The 25,070-nt window shown below is 40.0% G+C and overlaps 2 protein-coding genes across 3 annotated transcripts in view; both read left to right on the top strand.

The window, feature by feature from the left end:
* The first annotated feature begins 536 nt into the window (after window positions 1–536).
* LOC140465890 (somatotropin) lies at window positions 537–6,067 on the top strand. Its single transcript, XM_072561792.1, has 5 exons — window positions 537–604; window positions 1,365–1,528; window positions 1,627–1,743; window positions 2,953–3,093; window positions 5,590–6,067. Exons 1-5 carry the CDS (start codon window positions 595–597, stop codon window positions 5,788–5,790), a joined length of 633 nt encoding a protein of 210 aa, XP_072417893.1. The 5' UTR covers window positions 537–594; the 3' UTR covers window positions 5,791–6,067.
* Window positions 6,068–19,618: 13,551 nt separating this feature from the next.
* The window catches only part of LOC140465891 (uncharacterized), a 242,398-nt gene continuing 236,946 nt past the window's right edge, over window positions 19,619–25,070 (top strand). For both annotated transcript variants that reach the window (XM_072561793.1, XM_072561794.1), the window contains exons 1-2: window positions 19,619–19,778; window positions 22,975–23,073. In XM_072561793.1, coding sequence (XP_072417894.1) covers window positions 23,041–23,073 — 33 coding nt within the window. In that variant the 5' untranslated portion in view covers window positions 19,619–19,778; window positions 22,975–23,040. The remainder of the gene's footprint in view (window positions 19,779–22,974; window positions 23,074–25,070) is intronic.

Consider the following 25,070-nt stretch of genomic DNA (forward strand, 5'->3'; position numbering starts at 1 on the left):
TTGTACATCTATTTCTGATTGTTATGTTCTTTATGTAGGTTGATTGGAAATGTCAAAGCAGTAAGATGCTGTTGAAACTTCATATGCACAACCCAGCTCAGCTCAGTATTGATGCCTTATTCATTTCTCACCCTGTGAAATGTATACCAATGACATATTTACCAATTAGTATGTGAGGGTTTTTGTTCCACAGGTCAATATGAAACACAGTTGAAACACTGGTCATGTCACATCACTTAATAAAAACATGTTGATTTGTGTTTTTCTTACTGTCATCAGTTCAGGTTACCAGAACTAAAGTACAATGTTTTCACTTATTTAGTGGATGGTAGATGACACTGACGTGAACACACAAACAAATTAGGGGTCGTGTTACTAATAACATGTTTAGGAAGTGCATAGTCCAATGTTCCATAATCATAATGCATTTTTTTTATGTTTCAAAACATTTTGTTTTTTTGCCTAAATTTCAATTTATGCATGGATTTCATATGATATATATGTTGACGATAGAAGGCAATGTTACAACTGTCCAAACCAAGCTTGCCTATAGTTTCTTGCATCTTTTTCGTTACTTACAGGGAAATTGGTAGGATGGCTTCAGGTAATATCTCCTGGTTTATCTTGTTTCTACTTGATTTGGGATTTAAATCCTTTTAACAGAAAGTTTCTATTGAGTCTTTTTGTCATCTTCCGCAAGTTTCTCTTCCAATGACCTTGCCAAGTTTTAACTGTATCTGTTGTGTTTCAATTTTTATTCCTATGCCAGTCGCACTAAACTATTGCTTAATTATTTACTTTCCATCAATTTCCAGTCAACTTGTTGATAATACAGCATTCAACAACGTAGGCGTGTGGGCCCATCAAAATCTTGAACATTGCTGGAAATTATTTTTAAGCTATCCATTGTTGTGTTAGCAGGATTAGGCTCCTATTTTATTGAATAAGTTCCTTGGTGAACAACTTTAAACCACACCAAAGCTTGCAGTGGAATCCTTGTGCCTTCCTTCTCAAGGTCACACAATAGCTTTACAATATAGGGGTGGCTATTTTTAATCAACCTATTTAGGCATGTTACGGCCTGCCTCGGAAGCAGGTGGGACTTGAAGCCAGCCCTCCAGCCCAGGATTAGGGACACCACCACTGTGCCACAAAGACCCCTCAGGAAGGGGACTTGAACCCATAACCAATCATTTCAGACACAAGAAGTAAAATCAGTGAGGTAACCTCGTGCTTTCTCTGGTAACTCTTCGCATTTCTTTGACTTCGTGCGATTTATTTTGATGTGTTTCTCCACTGTATTTCTCGCGAAAGGTCATGTTCAGTTTAGTTAGCACTGTTATTTTATTCCCCCTCCTCACTAGGTTTGTCACTGTGTTCCGTTGCCTTGGCCCTGATGTGGGTTTCCATACTGTACCCCAGAGATCTGGAAGCGTACCCTTTGCTGCCTCTGTCTGAACTTTTCGCCAAAGCTGTGCACAGGGCACAGCATCTACATCTCGTTGCCGCGGAAACCTGCAAGGATTTTGTACGTAGCGATCCCTACGCTAAAGCATCATTAGCCGCAGCAATTAGCTTGTTATAGAAACCAACCGCTGACATGCGTCTCATTTGCCTCTTCTGCAGGAACGAAAATATATCCCGGAAGAGCAGCGCCACTCTCACAAGAGTTCGCCCTCTGCTTTCTGCCAGTCTGAAACCATCCCAGCACCAACGGGCAAGGAGGATGCTCAGCAACGATCGGTAATGAAAACAAACACATACAAACACCATTCAACCCTTTACTTTTAACACTACACTTTGCCAAAGGCTTCTGTCACTCGAACAAAGGTAAACAGTAATTGTCCTCAATACAATATGTCACTTTACTACATTCGAAGCAAAAGCAGAACTTGCTGGAGCATCTTGGTGGAGAGGAAGCTGGAATAACATTTTTTGGGGGGGGTCCAGTGACCCTTCTACGAGTTCTGATTGTAGCTAGGAAAGGGTTAGTGTACGTGCTGAGGATAAGATGGGGTTGGAGATGGGAGAGGGATGGAGGTGTGCGGGTGGAAGAAGTAAACGCAATGCAGAGATTGAGATGAGAGAGATTACAACAATTGGGGTAGGCAAAGGAATGGAAGAAAGGGAATTTGTTAATAGACACCATTAGTCGCTGAAAATGGATTGGTTGTGGAGATAAAGAAGACCCTATGTGATTACAAGACCAGGTGTGCGGGGTAAGGGAAGGACAAGGAAGAAGGTGTTCAGGCTGAAAATTATTGAACTGGATATTGAGTCTTGAAGGCTGCAGGGTCCCCAAGCGGAAAAGGAGAAGCTGCTCTTTCAGATTGCACGGATTCTAGCCGGAGTTCTACAGCAGGCCCAAGGCACAGATGTTGACCAGGGAATAGAGTGGGCGCGTTAAAGTGGCAGACAATTCCGGAGTCATATTTGCAGACAGAACGCAGGTGCTCTGCAAAGTGATTGGCCAGTCTGCGTTTCATTCGCCCGGTGTAGAGGAGATCACATTGAGAGCAGCGAATACAGCAGACTAGATTGAATGAAGTGCAAGTGAATCGCTGCTTCATCTGGAGGAAGTGTTTGGGCCCTTGGTCAGCGAGGAGGGGAGGAACAGTTACGCCTTCTGTGATTGCGTGGGAAGGCGCCATGGGAGTGTGGGGAGCTGTTGAGAGTGTCTGAGGAGTGGAAAACGATGTCCCGGAGGTTAAGGTTCCTGTGGAATGCTGACAAAGGAAAGAGGGGAATATGTGTCTGGTGCAGCAACGGCAGTTTATGATCCCGGTGACTGCACAGTTTAAGCCACTACTTAACCGGCCCCCACACATAGTCAAAATCAAATGGTAGCGGGATTTAGATTTTCCACTGAATCCTTGCTTCAAAGTTCAAAGTTAGAAACAAAGCGGTATCGACGTGATTGGAACAAAAACTCTTGTTCCCATTCTCTCACAGGATAAGGAGCTGTTACTGTACTCGCTGCTTCTCATTCGGTCCTGGTTCGATTCCGTTCAGAACAGTAGGGCTTTCCGAACCTCAGACAGGGTGTATGACAAATTACGGGACCTGGAAGAAGGTATCTATGCTCTGTTGAAGGTAGGCGCACACAATACGACTGTCGCTCCAATAGTAATATACATGTAAATAGATCGAAGACGGCTGCCAACATGGGAAAAGCTAATACAGAAGATGAAATGTTGATGCGTTCGGTTCCCACCTTATTTCACGCATTCGTTGTTCTTACCTTCGTTCACTGAAAGTTTAACGGTACCAGTTTTTAAATTGCTAGAAAGCACGATTTTTTTTTGTGTATGATTCATTTGGTGAAAGAGACAACACACACTAGTAATAGGTGTATGGTAAATGAGATTTAAATGAGCCCAAGAGCGATATCCATGTAACTTTAGAAACAGGAGATAGTCTGTGCCACTCGAATCTACCGGAATACTTTTTATTCAGGAGGTAACTTCATTAATTGTACAGGGCGGTCAAATATGTATACTTCATGCAAATATCTGAAACTTTTACATGATGTTATTAAGCTGGAATTTGTGCTGGAAAGTTTTACCGGTGTCTCAGTGGTTAGCGCTACTGCCCCACAGCGGCAGGGACCTGGCTTTGATTCCAGCCTCGGGCGACTGTGTGGAATTTGCAGGTTCTGTCCGTGTCTGCGTGGGTTTCCTCGGGGTGCTCCGGTTTCCTCACACAGTCCAAAGATGTGCAGGTCAGGTGGATTGGTCACAATAAATGTGGGGTTACGGAGATGGAGTGGGGATCTGGGTGGGATGCTCTTTGGAGGGTCAATGCAGACTCAATGAGTTGAATGTCCTCATTCTGCACCGGGGATTCTGTGAGACTGAAGCTTTGAGTTATAAGGATAGTCTGGGATTTTCTTTCCCCTGGAGCTGAGACCTTATGGAGGTTTATAAAATCATGGCAAATGTCTTTTCCCCAAGGCAGGGGGTTCAAAACTAGGGTGAGAGGAAAAAGATTTAAGAGACCAGAGGGGCAACGTTTCCTCACAGATGATGGTGTATACATGGAATGAGCGGTCAGAGGAAATGGTAGAGGTAGGTACAATTGCAATATTTAAAAGACATTTGGGCAGGTATATGGACAGGGAAGGTTTAGTGGGGCACAGAACAAATGCAGGCAAATGGGAATAGTTTAGTTTAGGAAATCTCATTGGCATGGATAAGTTGGGTCCAAGGATCTGTTTGCATGCTATATGACTCTATAAACGATTTATATAGAAAGGTTAAAGCTTTTGAAATTTTCAAAAATAACTCCTTAGACTAAAACTGATCTAATAAGGGAAAAGAATGTTCAATAAAAGGAAAAAAGTTTGCAACGGTGTCCAGTGGAGTTCTGGAAACTTTTCACAAGAGATGAATGGTATTGAGGAGGACATGTTAACTGATACTAACATTGTTGAAACAAGGCTACATCACTGTGCTTTGAACATAACTTATTGAGGGAAATGCATTTTACAATATCCTGAAAGTGAAACCAGCTGTTATACACAAAATTGTTAGTTCCTTTGGTCAGACAATGAACATTAAAATGATTAAAAGGATTCCAAAGAGTTATGGTTCAATTACTTGAATGGGAGAAATAATTCCAGATGGATTAACTGCTTCAGAAGTTGTCAGTCTGGGCCATTACCAAATTGGCTGACTCGGTGAGTGGTGCACTTAAAATTGTGACAATGAAACTATTGCATGTTCGATTGTTTTACAGCTGTGATGTTCAACATAATGCAATGAATTTCAATTACTAGCAAACCAGCTTTTAGATTCTGATTGCAAAAAATAGACTGAAATTTATCTAAACAGATCACCAGGGTATGAAACAAGTGTAGCATTTAAATATAAAATGTTTCAAATGACATAACAAAAACAATAGAAAATTGATTAGAAAGAATGTAAATTAAGGATGAAATGGAGAGAATGAAGAGGAAAAAAACCCAATACAAGTTTAAAATGTTTACATGCTAGATTAAATGAAGTGGATGAAATCTATCAGTGAAACTATACAAGGAATAAACTCAACTGAATAGTTACTTCTCCTTTCTAAGTTTGTTTTTAGACAAATCTTTAGTTCTAGAGCTAGTTTTGAAAGATAGTCATGAATTTATTTGCTTCAGCAAGCCACTTATTCATCATTGCTTGTGTAACATTGAAGGTAGGCTAGAAATCATACTTCATATTGCATGTTCAGGTAACCTCATGCACCATAATCACATTAAGCTTTTATCTGAATTGCAAGGATTCATAATATTCTTTATTAGCTTTGCATGTGCTGCTCTCATAACATACATGAATGGAGTTCATTTGGTCTTTTTGGTCCATATTTAAGTGTATGTCATGGCTAAAAAAAAAAGTGTTCATCAATGAATCAAATGATTTTACTTGAATGACGTGGCACAGGATGTAGTGAAATAATATTTTTCCATATGATGAAAACAGTATGTTTTTGCTTTACTACGTGTTACATAGCCAAGCCCACACATAATCTTATTTATATGTTCTGAAAAATGCTCTCTCTCTTTGTAAAACTGCTTTAACACTAAACTCTTCTATCATTTCCCAGACTCTGGAAGATGGAGGCTCTTCACAAGGTTTTGACTGGCTGACATTTTTCTATGACAGGTTTGATGGAAACTTAAGTGAAGAAGCTTTGATGAAAAACTATGGTCTCCTGGCTTGTTTTAAGAAGGATATGCACAAAGTTGAAACCTACCTGAAAGTTATGAATTGCAAACGCTTTGCAGAGAGTAACTGTACTGTGTAGTGTAAGGTTATAGTCAAAATGAGTGAGGAAAACTCGATAAAGACACTCAAAATGTTACACAGAATCTGTCTTAAAGTTGTTTATTTTTCAAAAAGTTACATCTATATAGTATATATGTTATAATAATATAGGGTCTCTGATATGTAGTTGTATAAATTGTGGAAAATATTTTTCTGTAGTATATATTTTTCTGCAATTGTGATTGATTCTAAAATTCACTGGTAAATCTCAGCAAATATTTACAATCTTGCATTTTGCAATAAATTACTGCATTGAATTGCCAACTAGTCTTTAGTTTTATTTTAAACTATATTTTCAAGTTACATTTGATTGTCTATGTGATCATACTCACGACTCGAGTACTTTCCATTTTTGCCATTATATCAGCTTCCACCATGCAGGGCAGTTAAAGCTCATGCAGATACAAACTAAAGCATTCTCTACAAATAACACTTAATATGAGAAGAGCATCAAGATACGGTCTAACTTTTGAAAAGTTCTTTTTTTCACCACTGGAGCATTATTATTTTGTATTAATAGGGTTAGTAATCTTTTTGAAATTGTATCCTTTCTGTAGCAGCACACTTTCAAATCTTATGCTTGTTGTGTCTTCAAACACATAATTTCTTTCCAATCTAATTAATTAGATCCTCTGAACAAATTCTAACTATCAATTTGCTGGTCATCTTAATAAGGATTAAAATTTCCAAGCAACATTGTGAAACATCTTGAAAGCTGGAAAACAAGTCAATAAAAGCTATTGCTTTGACAGGGGAGACTGAAATGGAGTATTTGTGCCAGCATAGACTGGGTGGACTGATTGCTCTGTTTCTGCATTGCAGATCCTTTGTAAATTCTCAGATCAGTGATCTAAATGCAGTGAATATTTTATGGTACTGTGATAGCTAACAATATGTATACAGTACTGCTAGATCATTTCTTTTTTGTTTCACTCACTTTCTATCAATTCACATTGCAGCATCACATTTTCATGTCACCCTTTTGGTCTCACAGGTAGCTGAGAAAGATGAAGGTGAGGGAGAAGGTGATAGGTTGGAGAGGTGGGTGGAATGGGGAGATGGGAAAGGTGATGAACAGGTCAGGAGGATGGTGCTGAGTTGGAGGCTTGGGACTAAGATAATGTGGGTGGAGGGGAATTGAAGAAACTGTTGAAATCCATATTGATCCTGTGTGGTTGCAGGGTCCCAAGGCAGAATATGAAGCGTTCTTCCTACAGGCTTTGGGCTAAGTGTTTAGCGATAGAGGAGACCCAGGACCTGCATGTCATTGATGGAGTGGATGGGGAAGTTGAAGTGTTCAGCCACTGGATGGTGGGATTGCTTGGTGCGAGTGTCCCAGAGATGTTCTCTAAAACAATCCGCAAGTAGGCGTCCTGTCTCCTCTATGCAGAGGAGACCACATCGTGTGCAATGGATACAGTAGATGACATTGGTGGAGGTACAGGAAAATTTCTATCAGAAGGATCCTTTGGGGCCTTGGATGGAGATGAAGGGGTGGTGTCAGCGCAGATTTTTCAATTCCTGTGGTGGCAGGGGAAGGTGCCAGAAATGGGGTGTAGGCTGGTTGGGGGCATGGACCTGATGAGGGAGTTGCATAGGGAGTGGTCTCTCCAGAATGCTGATAGGGATGGGAAGGGAAATATGTCTCTGGTGGTGGGATCTGTTTGTAGGTAGCGACCTATATATATGTCCAAACATGAAGATGCAGACAACATACAAATCAAAATCAGTGTTGAAAACATTCAAAATTTATAAAACTGACTAAGCTACTAATGAAAGACAATGGGTAATAAACCAAAAGAATCACACACATTATACGTTCAAATACAGTCATAGAATCATAGAGATGTACAGCATGGAAACAAACCCTTCGGTCCAACCTGTCCATGCCGATCAGATATCCCAACCCAATCTAGTCCCATCTGCCAACACCTGGCCCACATCCCTCCAAACTGAAAGTCATATACTCATCCAAATGCCTTTTGAATGTTGCAGTTGTGCCAGGCTCCACCACTTGTGTCAATTTCTTTCTTTCTCCCTCTCTCTTATGCACTGACCTCACCATGTGCTTCCTTTGTCTGATCTTCTCCCTTTTAAAACTGCTGTTGTTTTGACTTTTTTCCCCCAAAGTTCCAAAACAATGTCGTAATTGCTGCTCCTGGAATTCCAGCACCTCAAAAAACCCCACCAAAAAAGGACCAGCTGTTACAGCCAGAAATTGTTCCTGTCCTCCATCTTGGATTACCCAGATAATTTATTAATTAATGGGATTTAGACATTCATTGTTTTGTTTTTCTCTGTTGGCTGTTGAGAAGCTGATAATGAGCAACCTTCTTGAATGCAGCTCAGTGGCCAGTTAGGACATTTCAGAGGGTAGTTTAGAGATAATGACATTGTTCCGAAGAAGCGTCACTGGTCCCAAAACAATAATTCTGCTTTCTCTCCATAGATGCTGCCAGACCTGCTGAGTTTTTCCTATAAATTTTGTGTTTTGTTTCTAACATTGTGCTTAGTCTGGACTCACAGAGTCTAATTTGGACATAGACGGCAGATATTGAGAGGCTGTTTGTGAACCAGATGTGTTTTGAGGACTTTGTCATTTATTTTGATGTAAAGTTGTTGAAGTGCTGGTTATTGAATTGCTTTGGCACTGAGCACAGTCAGTTTAGCTCATGGTCGTTCAGACCCTGCTTGCAGACTGTTGAATGAATGAATGAGCAGCTCCAGGCTGGTCAGGAGGCGGAGACTCCGGGGAAAAGGTGGGGGCGTGGCTTATCCTAAAGACCAATCCGGAGCCATCGGTCACCATGGAGACGGGTCTGATTGACAGGCCGCCTTGTCTGGTTAAGGCGGGGGATAATGGCTGCTTTTGGCGGGAGTCCTGCTCAGGCTGAAATTGTAGACTTTAAAATGCCGACTGCAAATAATAAAACTCTTTTTGTCTGTAACATTCTCCCCAGAGAGTCCGAGGCTGAAATTTATGTGAGTGCCGGATGGAGATGGAGGGGGTTTAGGAGTGGGGGTGGTGTGGAGAGTTGGGGATGAAGTGGGGGGAGGGAGGTGATGGGGATAGAAGGGTGTTGGGGATAGAGGGGGTGTTGGGGATAGAGGGGGTGTTGGGGATGGGGGTTTGGAGATGGAGATGGTGGGGAGAGTTGGGGGTGGTGGGGGGATGTTGAGGATGGGGGTTTGGGGATGAAGGTGATGGGGAGAGATGGGGATGAAGGTGGTGGGGAGAGTTGGTGGGGAGAGTTGGAGGGGGTGGTGGGGTGTTGGGGGAATGGAGGGGTGTTGGGGGAATGGAGGGAGTGGTGGTGGGGTGTTGGGGGAATGGAGGGGGTGGGGGTGGGGGTGGAGGGGAGAGTTGTGGATGGAGGTGGTTTGGGGATGGAGAAGGGCGGTTGAGGTTGGAGATGGTGGGGGGAGTGGGAGTAGGGGGAAGGGGGTGGTATGGAGGATGGGGAGGTAGCATAGAGAAGGAGCTGGGTAGCAGTGCTTCTGAATGGGAGGATGGGTGGAGGTGGGGGAGAAGGAGTTGCTGGAGGGAGGGAAATAGGAGGGAGGCTCGTGATGAGATGGGGAGGGGCTGTGGTGTCACAGGCGAGATGGTGAGGGGAACAAATAGGGCAAGAGGTCGGGGTTGGGAAGGAGCATTTGATGAGGTGTTGAGAGAGATAGGAAGGAGAGAGTGGGAGGTATGTGGAAAATGGGAGGTGTAGATGAGTGGTGCTAAGGAAGTAGGAAGAGAGTGAGTGTTGAGGGATCAGGTTGGGAATGTGTAATCAGCCCTTTCTTTGTGTGTGTGTGTGTGTGTGTTGAGGGGTGGCAAAAGGGAAAAATAGCCTTGTGATGGCAAAAATAGTGAAAAGTAGAGAGGGAGAATATTCACCACTTAAGGGAGTGGAAAATGAGGATTATTCCTGTGGCCTTTGGCCTTTCCTGTGTTCACAGGACTGCATTTTCAGAGCGTTTTCTGATTTTGGACTCCTGTACTCCGTGCGGGTTTGCAGGAATGCTGCTGTAGCTGAACCAGGTTATTATGCCATTGTCAAATTCTATTCAGCATTCAGTGCTGCCAAAGCACAAAGTGACACAAATAAGAAGTGTTTATTCCAAAGGATTCCTTTGAAGGTAAGAACTAATTTGAAATAGCATGGATTTTACAAGAATTATATCTTTGTTAACTTTGACCATGGACCTCTGAATGCAGCCAAAGTTTCTATTACTCTTCCCTCATCCAACTGATTTTGCATGATTTCCACTTCAATTAATTCTGATTCCATTAATTGTGACTGTTATTTGACGAAACAACTTTTAAAAATCAACCATGCAAAATGCTTTGAATTATGTCCAATCAAGTTTCAATGGCAGGTCTGAATGTGGAATTGAAGGCAAGGCATTTTTAATTATGTATACAGAATCACAGTGCTGTACAGCATGGAAACAGAGCCTTCGGTCCAACTCATTCATGCTTACCAAATCTAATCGCATTTGCCAGCATTTTGCCCACATCCCTCTTAAACCCCTCCTATTCATAGACCCATCCAGATGCCTTTTAAAAATTGTAATTGTACCAGCGTTCACCACTTTGTCTGGCAACTCATTTCATAAAAGTATCACCCTCTACTTGAAAATATTGCTCCTTAGGTCCTTTTTTAAACCTTTCCCATCTCATCTTAAACTTCTGCCGTCTAGTTTTGGATTCACCCACCATGATGAAAAGACGTTGGCTGTTTACCTTAAGCATGCCCCTCCAACGCTCCGGGAAAATAGCCCCAGCCTATTCTGCCTTACCATATAACTCAGCCCCCCCCAACCCTGGCAACATCCTTGTAAATCTTTTCTGAACCCATCCAAATTTCACAACGTCCTTCGTATAGCAGGGAAACCAGAATTGCACACTGTATTCCAAAAGTGGCCTAACCAACATCCTCTCCAGCCACAATAGGACTTTCCAACTCCTATACTCAATGCACTGACTAATAAAGGCAAGCATACCAAACATCGCCTTAACTATCCTGTCTGCCTGGGACTCCACTTTCAAGGAATTGTGAGCCTGCATTTCAAGCTCTTTGTTCAGCAGCACCCCCCAGGACCATATATAAAGATCCTGCCCTGATTGGCCATTCCAAACGGCAGCACCTCATATTTTCTACATTAAACTCCATCTGCCACTCCTTGGCCCAATGGTCCATCTAATCAAGGTCCCATTGTACTCTGAGGTAACCATGTTTGCTGTCCACTACACCTCCAATTTTGGTGTCATCTGCAAATTTACTAACTATATCTCCTATGTTCACATCCAAATCATTAAAATAAATGACAAAAAGCTGTGGACCCAGCATGAATCCTTGCTGCATACCGCTGGTCCTAGGTATCCAGTCTGTCCACCACCACCCTCTCTCTTCTACTTTCAAGCCAGTTCTATATCCGAATGGCTAGTTCTTCCTGTGTTCCATGTGATCTAACCTTGCCAACCAGTCTACCATGAGGAATCTTACTGAAGTCCACATAGATTATGTCCACCGCTCTGCCCTCATCAGTCTTCGTCATTACTCCTTTAAAGAACTCAATCAAGTTTGTGAGATGTGATTTCCCATGCACAAAGTCATGTTGACTATCCCTGATCAGGCCTTTTCTGTCCAAATATTTGTAAATCCTGTCTCTTAGGATTCCCTCCAACAACTTGCCCACCACTGATGTCAGGCTTACCAGTCTATGGCTCCCTGGCTTTTCCTGACCACCTTTCTTAAATAGGGGGACCATGTTAGCCAATCTCCAGTCTTCCAGAACCTCACATGTGGCTATCGATGATGCAAATATCTCAGCAGGGCCTGGCAATCGCTTCCCTTGCTTCCCATAGAGTTCTAGGCTACACCTAATCAGGTCCTGGGGATTGATCCACCTTTGTGTGTTTTAAGACATCTAGCACACCACCTCTGTAATATGGACAGTTGTCAAGATGGCATTATTTATTTTCCCACATTCTCTATCTTTCATATTCTTTGCAGTAAATACTGATGTAAAATATTCATTTAGTATCTCCCCCATCTTAAGTGTATTAGCTATAAATGCATGGAGTTCAGTCTGTGTCCAAATGCAGCAAGTCCTGGACAATATCTAGGCCAAGCCTGAACTGAGTTAAGTAATATTGATGCCACAAAAATGGCAGTCAATAATCATCTCCAACAACAGAAACTTTAACCATTGTTCATTGACACACATGCCATATCACTGAACACCGGACTAAAAATGTTCTTATCAAAATAACACAAGGTTATTGCACAACAGACAAAAAAAGTCAGTTCAGAAAAATATTAATATAAACAACAAACAATGTTTACAACCTGTTTCCCATCAATATCCTTTACAGTAAAATGTCACTCCCATCTTAACTCTTTTTAATTTCTTACTTGCCATCTCTTACCAGATTTTATGGCCAAGAGACCTCTTTACAGATTTGATGACCTAAATTCTTTTCAGTTCTGATAACTGGAGAATTTCTACACAAACTCTCTCAGCTTGATGACTACACACTATAGCCCTTCTGCTAGGTTAAAACTATTCTTCAGAAAACTGGAACTGGATTTTGAACTAAACTCAAATCCGTTGTGGCCCTTGGTCTGTTATAAAAGTTCTACTTTGTAAACACTGGACCAGTCAACACTGCAGGTATCCTGCTAGGCACTTAACTGACATCACATGCTTTTGTGGAACTGAGGTAGTTGCTGGGGGTGATTAGTTTGATCCATAACAGATTACATGGTGAAACTTCATGTTGGGTATTACACCGTGTATTTTGATAATGGCAACATACACAGTACACACACACATACACAAAATATGCAACTTTAAAATTTGGATTGCATTGTGTGGCTCCATTATTTCATTTTCCTTTGAACCACCACATTTGGTTTTAACTGCTTTGTGACATGCTGTGGGTGATTGACTAAGTTCTTATGTGCAACAAGAATTTATAGATATGTTACCCTTAATTTCAGTCCTTTTTTCCTTGAGTAACATTTCACATGTAAGCGTTACCAGGTCATACTCAATTACTAAAAGCCTGATATTAGCATTAAAATCTGATGTCAATATGAGGCTGTTAAACCTCTTTTGAAAGCTGAACTTGTGGCTGTACTGATAAGAAATAGTGCTGTTCTGCCCAGACAGGCAAGTTTGACATCAAGGCGAAAGTGAGTACTGCAGATGCTGGAAAAGCACAGCAGGTCAGGCAGCATCCGAGGAGCAGGAAGGGCTTTTGCATGAATCATCGATTTTCCTGCTCCTCGGATGTTTGACATCAGACCTACTTTTGCTGCAACACGAACTAAATAGATGTCCTGAAACTCATACAACTTCGATGCACAATCTGGGACCAAGCGAAGATGAAGATTATTTTAGAATCTGTTGGCAGTCTTGCTTGGAATCTGCAAAGTTGTATGTGGTTGCAATTGATTAATTGTAATTCAATCCATCATCCAGCATGAAATCAGTAAAAACATTAGACTTTATACCATTTTCCCTTCAAAACTCCTGGCTCACATTGAGGTACCCAGCTTGCATTTTGTCCGAATTCCTTAATAAATGTGTTGCTTTTAGTAGGTATCATTTCTAAATTTGTTTCTTTACTTTTTATATAGGTTCAAATGTGCACAAAGCGACAGTCTATGAAAACTTCCCAAGAGAACCAACCTCCTCTAAATAGCATCAAATGCCAGGAATTGGCCAATTACTACCTTGGTTTTAATGGATGGTGCAGTCGCATAATTGCAGTAAGTAGAAAATAGGCATTCAAAACAATAAAACATAATGGCCTTTTTATATTTAAAGTATTCATTGAAATGAACTTCAGCCCATTTTTATGCTGTAGTGCAAATTTCCACTACGATACTTCATAAATGACTTTACTCACAGTAGTCATGATTTGGAGATGCCAGTGTTGGACTGGGGTGTGCAAAGTTAATATTCACACAACACCAGGTTATAGTCCAACAGGTTTAATTGGAAGCACACTAGCTTTCAGAGCAACGATCCGTCATCAGGTGATTGTCACAATGTTCCTTCCATTGTCAATTTATAATACTCTGAAGTCTTTTTGCCTAAAACTGGGGCACTTGCTTGTCTCTGTTCTTTATTCAACTTCCAGCTTCCACCTTTGCAAACACTTTACAATTTCAGTTCCATCTCCAGTCCTCAACCTGTCTGCTCTCTGCTATCATGCTTGACACAACCTGCCTGGCATCCTGGACTGCATTATTAACTCCTATTCATACTTATTACTTCAATCAATCTTTTGTCCTAAATAAACCAGTAACTTTGCTGATCAAAGTTCCCAGGATATCCTCTGTGACTGATTGTAGATCACTTTTTCATGTTCCATTATTTCTCCATTGATTTGAATCATATTGAACGCTTCTTTATGCTGAAAATTCTCCTCCATTTTTCATCTGGAGCATTGCATTACCACTATAGTTATAGTGGTGTACAGCATGGAAACCGATCCTTCAGTCCTACTTGTCCATGCTGACAAGGTATCCTAAATCAAGCTAGTCCCAGTTGCCAGCATTTTGTCCATATCCCTCTAAGCTCTTCTTACTCATGTACCCATCCAGATACCTGTTAAATGTTGTAATTGTACCAGCCTCCACCACTTCCTCTGGCAGCTCATTCCATACATGCACCACTCTGTGTGAAAATGTTGTCTCTTAGGTCTCTTTTTAAAATCTTTCCCCTCTCACTTTTAACCTGTACCCTCTAATTTTGGATTCTGCTACCCTGAGGAAAAGACTTTGGCTATTCACCCTATCAATGTCCCCCCATGATTTTGTAAACTTCTTTAAAGTCACGCCTTAGCCTGCAATGCTCCAGGGAAAACAGCCCCAGCCTATTCAACCTCTCCCAATAGCTCAAACCTTCCAACACTGGCAACATCTTTGTAACTCTTTTCTGAACCCTTTCAAGTTCAGCAACATCCTTCAAGGGAGACCAGAATTGAATGCAATACTCCAAAAGTGGCCGAATCAATGTCCTGTCCAACCTCAATATGACCTCCCAATTCCTATATTCAATGCACTGACCAATAATTGAAAGCATACCATATAACTTTTTCACTATCCTGTCTATCTGGGACTCCAGTTTCAAGGAACTAAGAACCTGCACTCCCTGGTCTCTTTGTTCAGCAACACTCCCCAGGACCTTACCATTAAGTGTATAAGTCCTTTGATGGAACTCTAATTCATTCTTTGCATGTCTTTTGTTGACATTTGGAAGAATGAGATTGGTTTCCAAATGTATATTGATATTTAATTTCCCCCCTTTATTTCCTTCTATGACTTTGTGGAAGTTTATTCACCAGCTTGTTCAAGAATAAGACCTGAATAACTTATTATTTTCTCCAGTTTGGATTAGTTGAAGACCACAATAATCTTTTCCAGCTATCTGTACCCTGAGCCCAGTGTCAGAAACTTGCAAACTATACATACTTGAGCTTAATTTCTCCAGCATCCAGCATACTTTTCTAGCAGACACTAAAATTATTTTCTTTCTTGGTTGAAGTGCCCGCTTTTGCATCTATAATTGAAAAACACATCCACATCTACGGCATGGTGACTTAGTAGTTAGCACTGCTGCCTCTCAGTGCCAGGGACCCGCGTTCGATTCCAGTCTCTGGCGACTGACTGTGTGGAGTTTGCACATTCTCCTCGTGGCTGCGTGGGTTTCCTTCGGGTGCTCCGGTTTCCTCCCACAGTCCAGAGATGTGCAGGTCAGGTGAATTGGCCACACTAAATTGTCCATAGTGTTAGTTGCATTCATCAGAGGGAAATGGGTCTAGGTGGGTTACTCATCGGACGGTTGGTGTGGACTTGTTGGGTGAAATTGCCTGTTTCTACACTGTAGGGAATCTAAGTATTTTTTTCTTCTTGAGGCTGAAATTATTTTGCTGTTCTTGCTACCTCCATTCTTTTTAAATTAGAAACCATATTTGAAAGCTTATTTATTGCTGCACATGAATCTTGCTGTTCACCTGTTCCATTGTGAACAGTATCAATATCAAGTTCTGCTCTTTTATTTAAATCTACCCAGAGCCTTGTCTCTCTCTATTTTCACGTCTCCTGCAGTGATATTTCCATGTGTTCTTTCTACTCCAAAATCAGATTATTTGTCATGTCCTTCCCCCATTGATCATTGCTCCTTCGATCACTAAGCTTTCCAAGCTGTAATTTTCTATATAGTTAAATTTGCTTCTGCTTCCATCCATGCTTTAAGCCTCCTGCTGACACTTTTTCTCTGACTATACTTTCCTGCTGCCTTAAACATCTATTTTTCTCCTTTTTTGGGCCAAAGGATTAAGCCTAAGCATAAAGCACTCTGGTATCTTCCGATTTTATGTGAGGTGCTTTTTATGCATATGGGCTATCATCTTGTATCTTAGTTTACCATCCTGGCAATTAGCACATGATCAGCAATGTGTCACCAGATTAGAAAGAAACTGCCCCAGAGCTGATGACGCAGAATGAGGAACCTCTTATCGTGCTGCAGCTGCAAATGTTGGAAATAAACCAGGTTGAAAGTATTTGATTATAAGAGAAAAAGGGACTTTCACATTTGCACTGCTCAAGGGACTATTAAGTAGCTATTTTCCCCTTACCACCAGCATGCAGTAAAATGTGCAAAGTTAATGTAAGAAAATGGCCCTAGTTAATTTATGATGTGGAAGTGCTGGTGTTAGACTGAGGTTGTCAAATTTAAAAATCACACAACGCAAGGTTACAGTCCAACAGGTTTATTTCAAAGTACAAGCTTTTGGACTGCTGCTCCTTCGTCAGGTAGCTACTGGACAAAGGAGCAGCACTCCGAAAGCTTGTACTTTTTAAAAAAAACGGTTGGACTATAACCTGGTGTCGTGTGATTTTTAACCTAGTTAACTTATTGTGAGGGAACTGACTAGAAATTTAGTAAAGTTAGACTTCAGTCATACAGGCATTGTTCGGGTCTCATTTGGAGAAATGCATATTGTATTGGTCACCTATTTAAAGAAGGATGTAAATGCAAGGAAGCAGTTCAGAGGTCTACCAGGCTAATGATTGGAATGGATGGGGTTGTCTTAAGTAAATGTTGGATAAGGTAGGCTTGAATCAGCTGGAGTATGGAAGAGTAAGAGGCACCTTGATTGAAAATTTGGATCCTCAGGGATCATGACAGGGTCTATGTGGAAAGATGTTTCTTTTTGTCAGAGAATCTAGAACTGAGTCACTGTTTAAAAATAAGGGTTCACTAATTTAAAATATACAAAAAAATTATTTCAGATGGTCATGAACCATTAGAATGAGGTTCCTCCAAAGAGCAGTGAGGCAGAGGTGAGTTCTTGATGAACAAGAGTTGAAAGATTATTAGGATAGAGGGGAATATGGAGTAAGTAAATCAGTCATGATCTTGGTTGAGTGGCTTTTCCACCTAATTCATGAGTTTGTTTGTTTTTATCTTATCCTACTTTGTTGAATAACAATGCAATATTTGCTAGCTTTCCCTCTGTTAGGACCCTTCTACAATGTAAGGAATTTTATAAAATCACAACCAATGCATCCAACCTCTCTGAAGGCACCTCTTTTATAAGGTTAGAAAGTTGCCTCTTGCGTCCAGTGATTTGTGTCCCTTTTGTCCCTATAGTTTTCCATGCTGATTAAGTATTATAACTTCCTTATTGTAATGCACCCTTTGATTCTTGGTCATTTTGAGCATATTTTTTGGATGTTCTACTGTGAATTTAGGTACCAAATACTTGGTTGGTGTCTGTCATTTTCCTATCTTCCCCCTATGATTTCTTTCTTGTCAGCTTGTCTGGGAGCAGGTTTACTTTTGCTTACTTGTGAGAACTTGCAATCTGTTTTGATATTTCTTGCTATTTTGCACTTGTGTGACTTTATTTCTCCTTTTTAAAACAAAGTTTTGAACATCCTTTGCTGATTTAACATTGTTCCAGGCTCACTATTATACTTTGTGTGTAACACAATAAGCCTATTTTAAGGCTGCATTTGAAGTCAAAGCTCCCACTAATTGGAACACCATACCTACATAGAGTCAGAGATGTACAGCATGGAAACAGACCCTTCGGTCCAACCCGTCCACGCTGACCAGATATCCCAACCCAATCTAGTCTCACCTGCCAGCACCCGGCCCATATCCCTCCAAACCCTTCCTATACATATACCCATCCAAATGCCTTTTAAATGTTGCAATTGTACCAGCCTCCACCACTTCCTCTGGCAGCTTATTCCATACATATACCACCCTCTGCGTGAAAAAGTTGTCCCTTAGGTCCCTTTTATATCTTTCCCCTCTCACCTTAAACCTATGCCCTCTAGTTCTGGACTCCTCGACCCCAGGGAAAAGACTTTGTCTATTTATCCTATCCATGCCCCTCATAATTTTGTAAACCTCTATAAGGTCACCCTTCAGCCTCCGCTCCAGAGAAAACAGCCCTAGCCTGTTCAGCCTCTCCCTGTAGCTCCGATCCTCCAACCCTGGCAACAACATGTTCAGTCATAAAGTATTGCAGGTCTAATTCACAGCAAAACGACAAAACATTTACTGCTTATGGTAAAAATGGTGCTGCCCAGACATTTCAAGGTTGGAAGGTCTAGAATGTCCCTAGGAAAATTAAATGTTCTGATTATCAAGGTTTTAATCCTTTGGAGTGCTGGATTGAGCAACTGATCATGTCAGAGAGGTTAATATATCACGTGAATGAGTGTGATTCTTTCAAAAAGTTATATTTGATTCTCAGTATTTTGTACTAAAATAGATGCTTTATTTGATGTCTTCTGTGCATGCACAATGGAATAACAACAACGGAGATTCCTTCTGCAACAGATTGACATCACCTAGACTTCATATGACATGCAAGTACAAACAGCTGCCAGTAGCCATACTTAATGGCACTATACTGGATTAGTGGTGCTGGAAGAGCACAGCAGTTCAGGCAGCATTCAACAAGCAGCGAAATCGACGTTTCGGACAAAAGCCCTTCATCAGGAATAAAGGCAGTGAGCCTGAAGCATGGAGAGCTCCTCTAGCTTATCTCTCCATGCTTCAGGCTCACTGCCTTTATTCCTGATGAAGGGCTTTTGTCCGAAACGTCGATTTCGCTGCTTGTTGGATGCTGCCTGAACTGCTGTGCTCTTCCAGCACCACTAATCCAGTATTTGGTTTTCAGCATCTGCAGTCATTGTTTTTACCATACTTAATGGCACTGTCTATGGAGCACACTTCAAAACTTAACTCCTTCAGTCAATCATTGCTGAATTACTTTTCCTATGGTGATTGTTTCTCAATGGATTTTCATTGAAAATTGTTCTGAATGTATCACTGCTAAACTATCTGTAACTTTTTAATCCATTTACTCAATTAAAGTTGGCTTTATGCCTATGTAATTTGCTTCCCAAAGTAAGCATTCTTTTAGACATAAGCATGTCACTGAAATTGAATATGAATAAATCTACATGCACTTCTAAATGAATTCTATCATTAAGGTGACTCTGGTTTATAGGTTACTTTACTGTCTGATTACTAATTTAACTGTACCACATTACAGAATGCAAAATCTGAAATGTGTGTCTTGATTGGTATATTCTGGGAAACCATCTTGAGCTCTTCCATGAACTCATTTTCCAACCTATCTTTGCCAATTTGCTTTGTGAAGCACCAATTCCTGTGTGTAAGTTGTAAATGCTAATGGGTGTCTGTGTACTAGTTCTTGATTCATTGTCTTACTTGCAACCTCTGTTTTTAATATGTAGCTCCAGAATATTTCTAATTCAGATGGATGTGAAGAAAATACCCAGGAACTAGTGCAGCTGGAGAGAAAAAGCATAAAGTATATTTGCATGATGGAAATAAAATTGATAAATTATGGCATGTGTTGTAAAGGTATTGGGATTTCTGAAGAATTTGACCAAGATGTAACAGGTAAGAAGTAAAAAGGAACTTGCATTTTAAGCTCTAAACAAATATCTTTTTACTGGTATTATCAAGAATGATATTAGTCAATATATCACTTGCTACCATTCCACAATACTATCATTATGTACCATCTGTCTATAAGGATAATTTCAGCAATAGAGTATTGTCTCAATGTCTGATTTAATTTTGTACTTTGGGATAGAATCTTAACTTTACCTCAGTTTGAAATATCTTTTTACTCCAAGTCAGGAGGTTAACGGGAACTTCCATTCATAGTGAGAAAAACACAAAATCTGTGTTAACCTTTGAATATAAATCCTTTAAAACATACAGGAGCTTACTTTATTTTAATACTGTGATGATTATATTTTATTACCATTGTGGGCTTACAAAACACTATTTCTGCACATTGCTAAATTACTTAAAATGCAGTTAACCTTTACAGGCGATTTTATATATATATAATGTACACATCTTCCTTCAAATCTGTGCTGGAACTTCAAAGAGAAAAGCAAGTTTTTTTCTACTGCAAGAAAATATAAAAACAGCCTCATCCAAATTGTGTGTACAATGGACCAGCTGAGGTGCATCTCATTGTCATGAGTTTTGGTCAAGATCCTGTATGTGTATATTTTAGCCAAATAATTGACATTCTTTTCTGTTAATACTCTCCCCAAGCCTTATGTATGTAGTAAATGTCATTAGTTGCTGCACTATACTAAATTAACCTTTATGCTGTAGGTTTTCAGGTTAACTGAATCACACCTGTGCTGCTCAACTGGTTATGTGCGAAATTTGACAATGAGCTTTCGACCTTTCTTCGTCTTCCTCCAATTCCTGCTCCTGTTACCCATGCTAATATTTCAGTCTATTCAATCTCTCTCTCTTTCAGTCTTTCACCCTTTCTTAACATAATCTTGCTATAAAGAGGGTTTTAATTGACAGTATCTCCAATGGCAACAACATAAATAACACGAAATACAGCTAGCCAAAACACTAGATATCAGTGTAATCAGAGGATTGTAGCCAGTAAACCTCTGACAAGTATAGTGGCTAAAATACATCTGCGGGAGTGATAATGCAAGAAATAGAAAAGAAAACTTTAAACAGTAAAGGTTAATGAGTGAGTGAAGGGCATAAGAACAGATTGTGATCTAAAGTAAGGATCGATGCATGATAGGAGGAAACATGAGTGTAGAGTTAGTTGCCCCGAGAATTGCAAGGGGCAAAAACAAAGGATGTGGAATGATTTCAGGTCTGGTGCTAGGGGACAGAAGCTCTTGGTTATGAAAACACCATTTGGGATCAGGACATGCATTTAAAATGAAGATTTGATTTTGATTTCAGCATCTTGACTCATAAATAGGGTAATTAAATACTAAATATATGAATAAATATTTTATCTGTGTTTTAATTTTAGCTGTGACTGGGATATAGAGAAGTACCAGGATTACCTTTTATTTGTTAGATTTATTTTTGGGTACTATTTAATGGTTCAGCTTTGCAGAAAGATAATTGGCATATCAGGAATTATACTGTGGTCATTAATCACAAACCCAGGAAGAACTGGGGGCAAAAAGTGGATCTTACTTATGAGGCTTTTTGTGATTTGATTCGTGGCAAAAGAGTTTCCAGCAGATTCAGTTCCACAAACATTGTTCTTGTTATATGAACTGTACCCACCCCATGCTTTAAGCAAAACCACCACTAATTCTAAAAATGAATACTAGAAGCAGACTGATAGATATTCTGCAATGATGTTTTTGAAGTGTTTGAACAATGCAACAGAAATGTAATATTAAATGGTTCTAAAGGAACATGCTTTGGATGTCATTGATACATTTCTGGAATTATGCTTATAGTTAGTGCTGTAAACAAATTCTGCCTGGATCCTAACTTTCACTTATGCCCATCTTCACTTTTCGCCCTTGTGCTTGCTAAATAATCCTGGCTAATCATTCAGTATCACTTTGATTTTAAACATTCTCATTTTTGTTTTCATACCCTTCTCTGTTCTCACCTCTGTAGGCTGTGGAGATCTTTGTGCTTCTTCAGTTTGGATGCCCTGCACATGTTTTTATTGCTCCACCACCGGACACTCTGCCTTCAGCAGTCTAGACCCTTAATCTCTGAAATTCCCTCTGAGTCTCTATTCCTCTCTACCCTGCTTCTTAAAACATACTTCTTTGAATAAATTTTGAGTTATTTGACCTAATACCATCTTGTGTGACAGTATCAAACTCCTTTGAAGCAGTCACAACTTTTTACTACATTGATGGTGCAATATAAATGTAAATTGTTAAGTTGATTTAGGCATTACTGCTAATTTAGTAATGCAAGGAGAACCCGAGTAGATTTAGCAGTGTATGGACATCTGTTCTAAGCAAGGATCACTGGACCCAAAACGTTAACTTTGATTTCTCTTCACAGATGTTGCCAGACCTGCTGAGCTTTTCCAGTGACTTGTGTCTTTGTTTTAGATTTACAGCTAATGCAGTTCTTTTAATTTTTACAGACATCTGTGAGGGTTGGAATTAAATTTAAAGTTCAGAAGCTAACACCACAGTGTAAACTACAATGGAAAGTGTACAATGAATGCAGTGGCAAATGATTCGGTTCATTGAAGTATCTCTTACAATGGGAGTAAAATTTTCAATTAATTTTATAGAAACTGGAATTTAGAACACACATGCTTGTGAAAAACAGTAATTGGTTGCAAGTGGCAATCCTGCCAGTGGTCCCCGTAATGATAGCATCTTTGCTTTTACTAAGGAATTGCTTGAAGTTTTGTTTTGATACTCACCCTAACTCTGGAAAGCTGAAGGTGTAAAGGAACAGGGTGTGGTTGTGAATGGTTTCCCTTCTGCCAAATATTTGAGGTTCCATTGACTCAATTTGTCACATTCAAGATCAAAGCTTAATCATACTGTTAATCCCTTTAAAACAGATGACTAATCTGGATTAATACACTGCACAGTTTGAAACTAGCACTGTATGGTCTTTTATTTGCTGTCTGTGATTTTACTATATGTAATTGTAAAAAATATTACTCTTCCAAAATGGTCAGAGATATGACGTTTTGGGACTTCAGATCATGAGAGGATTTATTTGAGTTCTTCCAAATATGTCTGCAGCAGTATATTGTTAATCAAATATTCCTGATCATCTGAACACTCATTATTAATCTTTTATTCCTTTGTAGATCCACTCAATTTTACCTTGAAAGTTGGAAGGGCTCAAAAGGCTGCAACACAGAAAGCTTTATCAGATGCATTTCAGAAGATCTTATTTGTTGTCCTGGGTAAACTTCTGTAACTTTTCCAAATTATTAGCTTTTTGTTTATGTGATTAATAGCAGTGCAGAACAGATTTTATTCAAAATGGCTTGAGTCTCCATGCAACAGGGGAATACTGAGTGATAAAAAGTCTACCAACATTGAGGAAAAGTTGACTTTGAAACTGTTGTTCAATAAAGGCAAAGATAAATGCCTGTTCAGGGACTTCTTTTTCTCAATTATCAACACAGACGACTTCATCGTCAATGTGCCTGATGTCAGACGACAAATAAGTATCTAGACACTCATGGATGCACTCATTAAAGAAATGTAATGTTCAAGCTCTTTTCTCCTCCCTTTTTCTTGAGCTGACTTCAGGTTGGTGTGTGGTTTTAGAACTGGCCTCCCCTGCTAAGTGTCTATTCTCCATTTCTGAGCTTAAAAATGTTGAGTTGAGCATTTTATTTAACCCGAGAAGGCATCATATGGTTAAACCATATACCCTTCTTCCCAGACTTGTTCAATACTGATAAAGATTTTCCCCTCCCTATTCCAGGATACTGGGGTCATATAGTAGGCATGATGAGTTCTAATAGCACAGAAAAGCCCTGGTATCTATCCTACAACCTGCTTGGCTGAAGTAACAAAACAATTGGAAAACCTTTGCAATCCACGTGCTTGAGAATATGATTTACCATAGATTGTACTTTTATTTTATTCCTATATGGGAAGTCGGCGTCACTGGCCAGGCCAGCACTTATTGCTTATTCCTAATTGTTCTAGTGAACACAAGAATTAACAAGGAGTAGGCTATTCACCCCGATAAGCTTGTTTTGTCATTTAATACGATCATGACTGATTGAACTGTGGCTGCAACTCCCAAATTCCTGCCTGCCTTCCTTTTTGATCAACAAAAAAATCTTAACTCAGTCTTGAAGATATTCAATGACATAGCCTCCACTGCCCTCTGAGGAAGAGAATTCCTGAGTTAGAACTCTGTAAAGTGAGGTGGTGACAGGGGAGCTATTCATCTCAGTCTTAACTGGAGGATCCTAATTTTTAAACTGTGTCCTAAGTTATAGATTTCCTCAGGTTTTGTATGTTCTGATAAGATCACTTCTCATTCTTTAATCTCTTAAGTATAGGTTCAATCTGCTCCACTTTCCCTCATAAGGTAACCTTCAACCTAGAAATGAATCAAGTGAACCCTCTCCGAATAGCTCCCAGTGCATTAGGATCCTCTCCTCATCAGGAGTGAGGATCCAAATGTCAAGTTGCCCAACACCCATCTTGAGCCTTTCTGTCCTTTTGGAGGCTTTTATTTTCTCCCTGAATGACAAAAGAAGTATGAAATGGGTGGCATAACTGTTATTTAGATGTGGCAGCAATTTGTGAATTTAGATGTTTTCTAATTAACCTGTTCAGAGGTGTTATCTGGAGCAGATTGGACTTGAACCCAGGCCTGCTGATTCAACAGTATCTGTGTCACATGACCTTCAATTTCTTGCTCTATACTGAATGCTCCTTGCAAGAACTGCAAAAAATTATTTTATCTTCCTAATCACATGTTGTACCTACATACCAACTTATAGTCATTCATTTCTTCTTGGAAGAATTGAGTACATTGCAGGCCACTTCAGATGGTAGGTGGTATCGACCACATTGCTGTCTATGGGTTTGGAGTCTCAGATGAGCCAAGAACATGAGATTTTCTTCTTTGAAGGCCATTAGAGAATCATATGGGTTAGTTTTGATTAGTAGTTACCTTAGCCCAGACCATTTGTCTATTAGTGTAATAATATAACCATTATGCTACTGTTCTCTACACATATAAAACATTTTTAAGCATCTTTTGATCAATATTTTCATTTAGCCCTTTTTGCCTCGATCCTCCTCTGTAAGCATAGTAGAAATTGTGCATCATTAACTCAAGTATGAAAAAGAACATCATTCATGAAGGCCATTTTTGATTTGGCATTCAAGGCAAAGCTTACATATTGCTATCCGTGAACCCTGATAACCC

This window comes from Chiloscyllium punctatum, chromosome 42 (genome assembly GCF_047496795.1).
Source record: "Chiloscyllium punctatum isolate Juve2018m chromosome 42, sChiPun1.3, whole genome shotgun sequence".
NCBI lineage: Eukaryota > Metazoa > Chordata > Chondrichthyes > Orectolobiformes > Hemiscylliidae > Chiloscyllium > Chiloscyllium punctatum.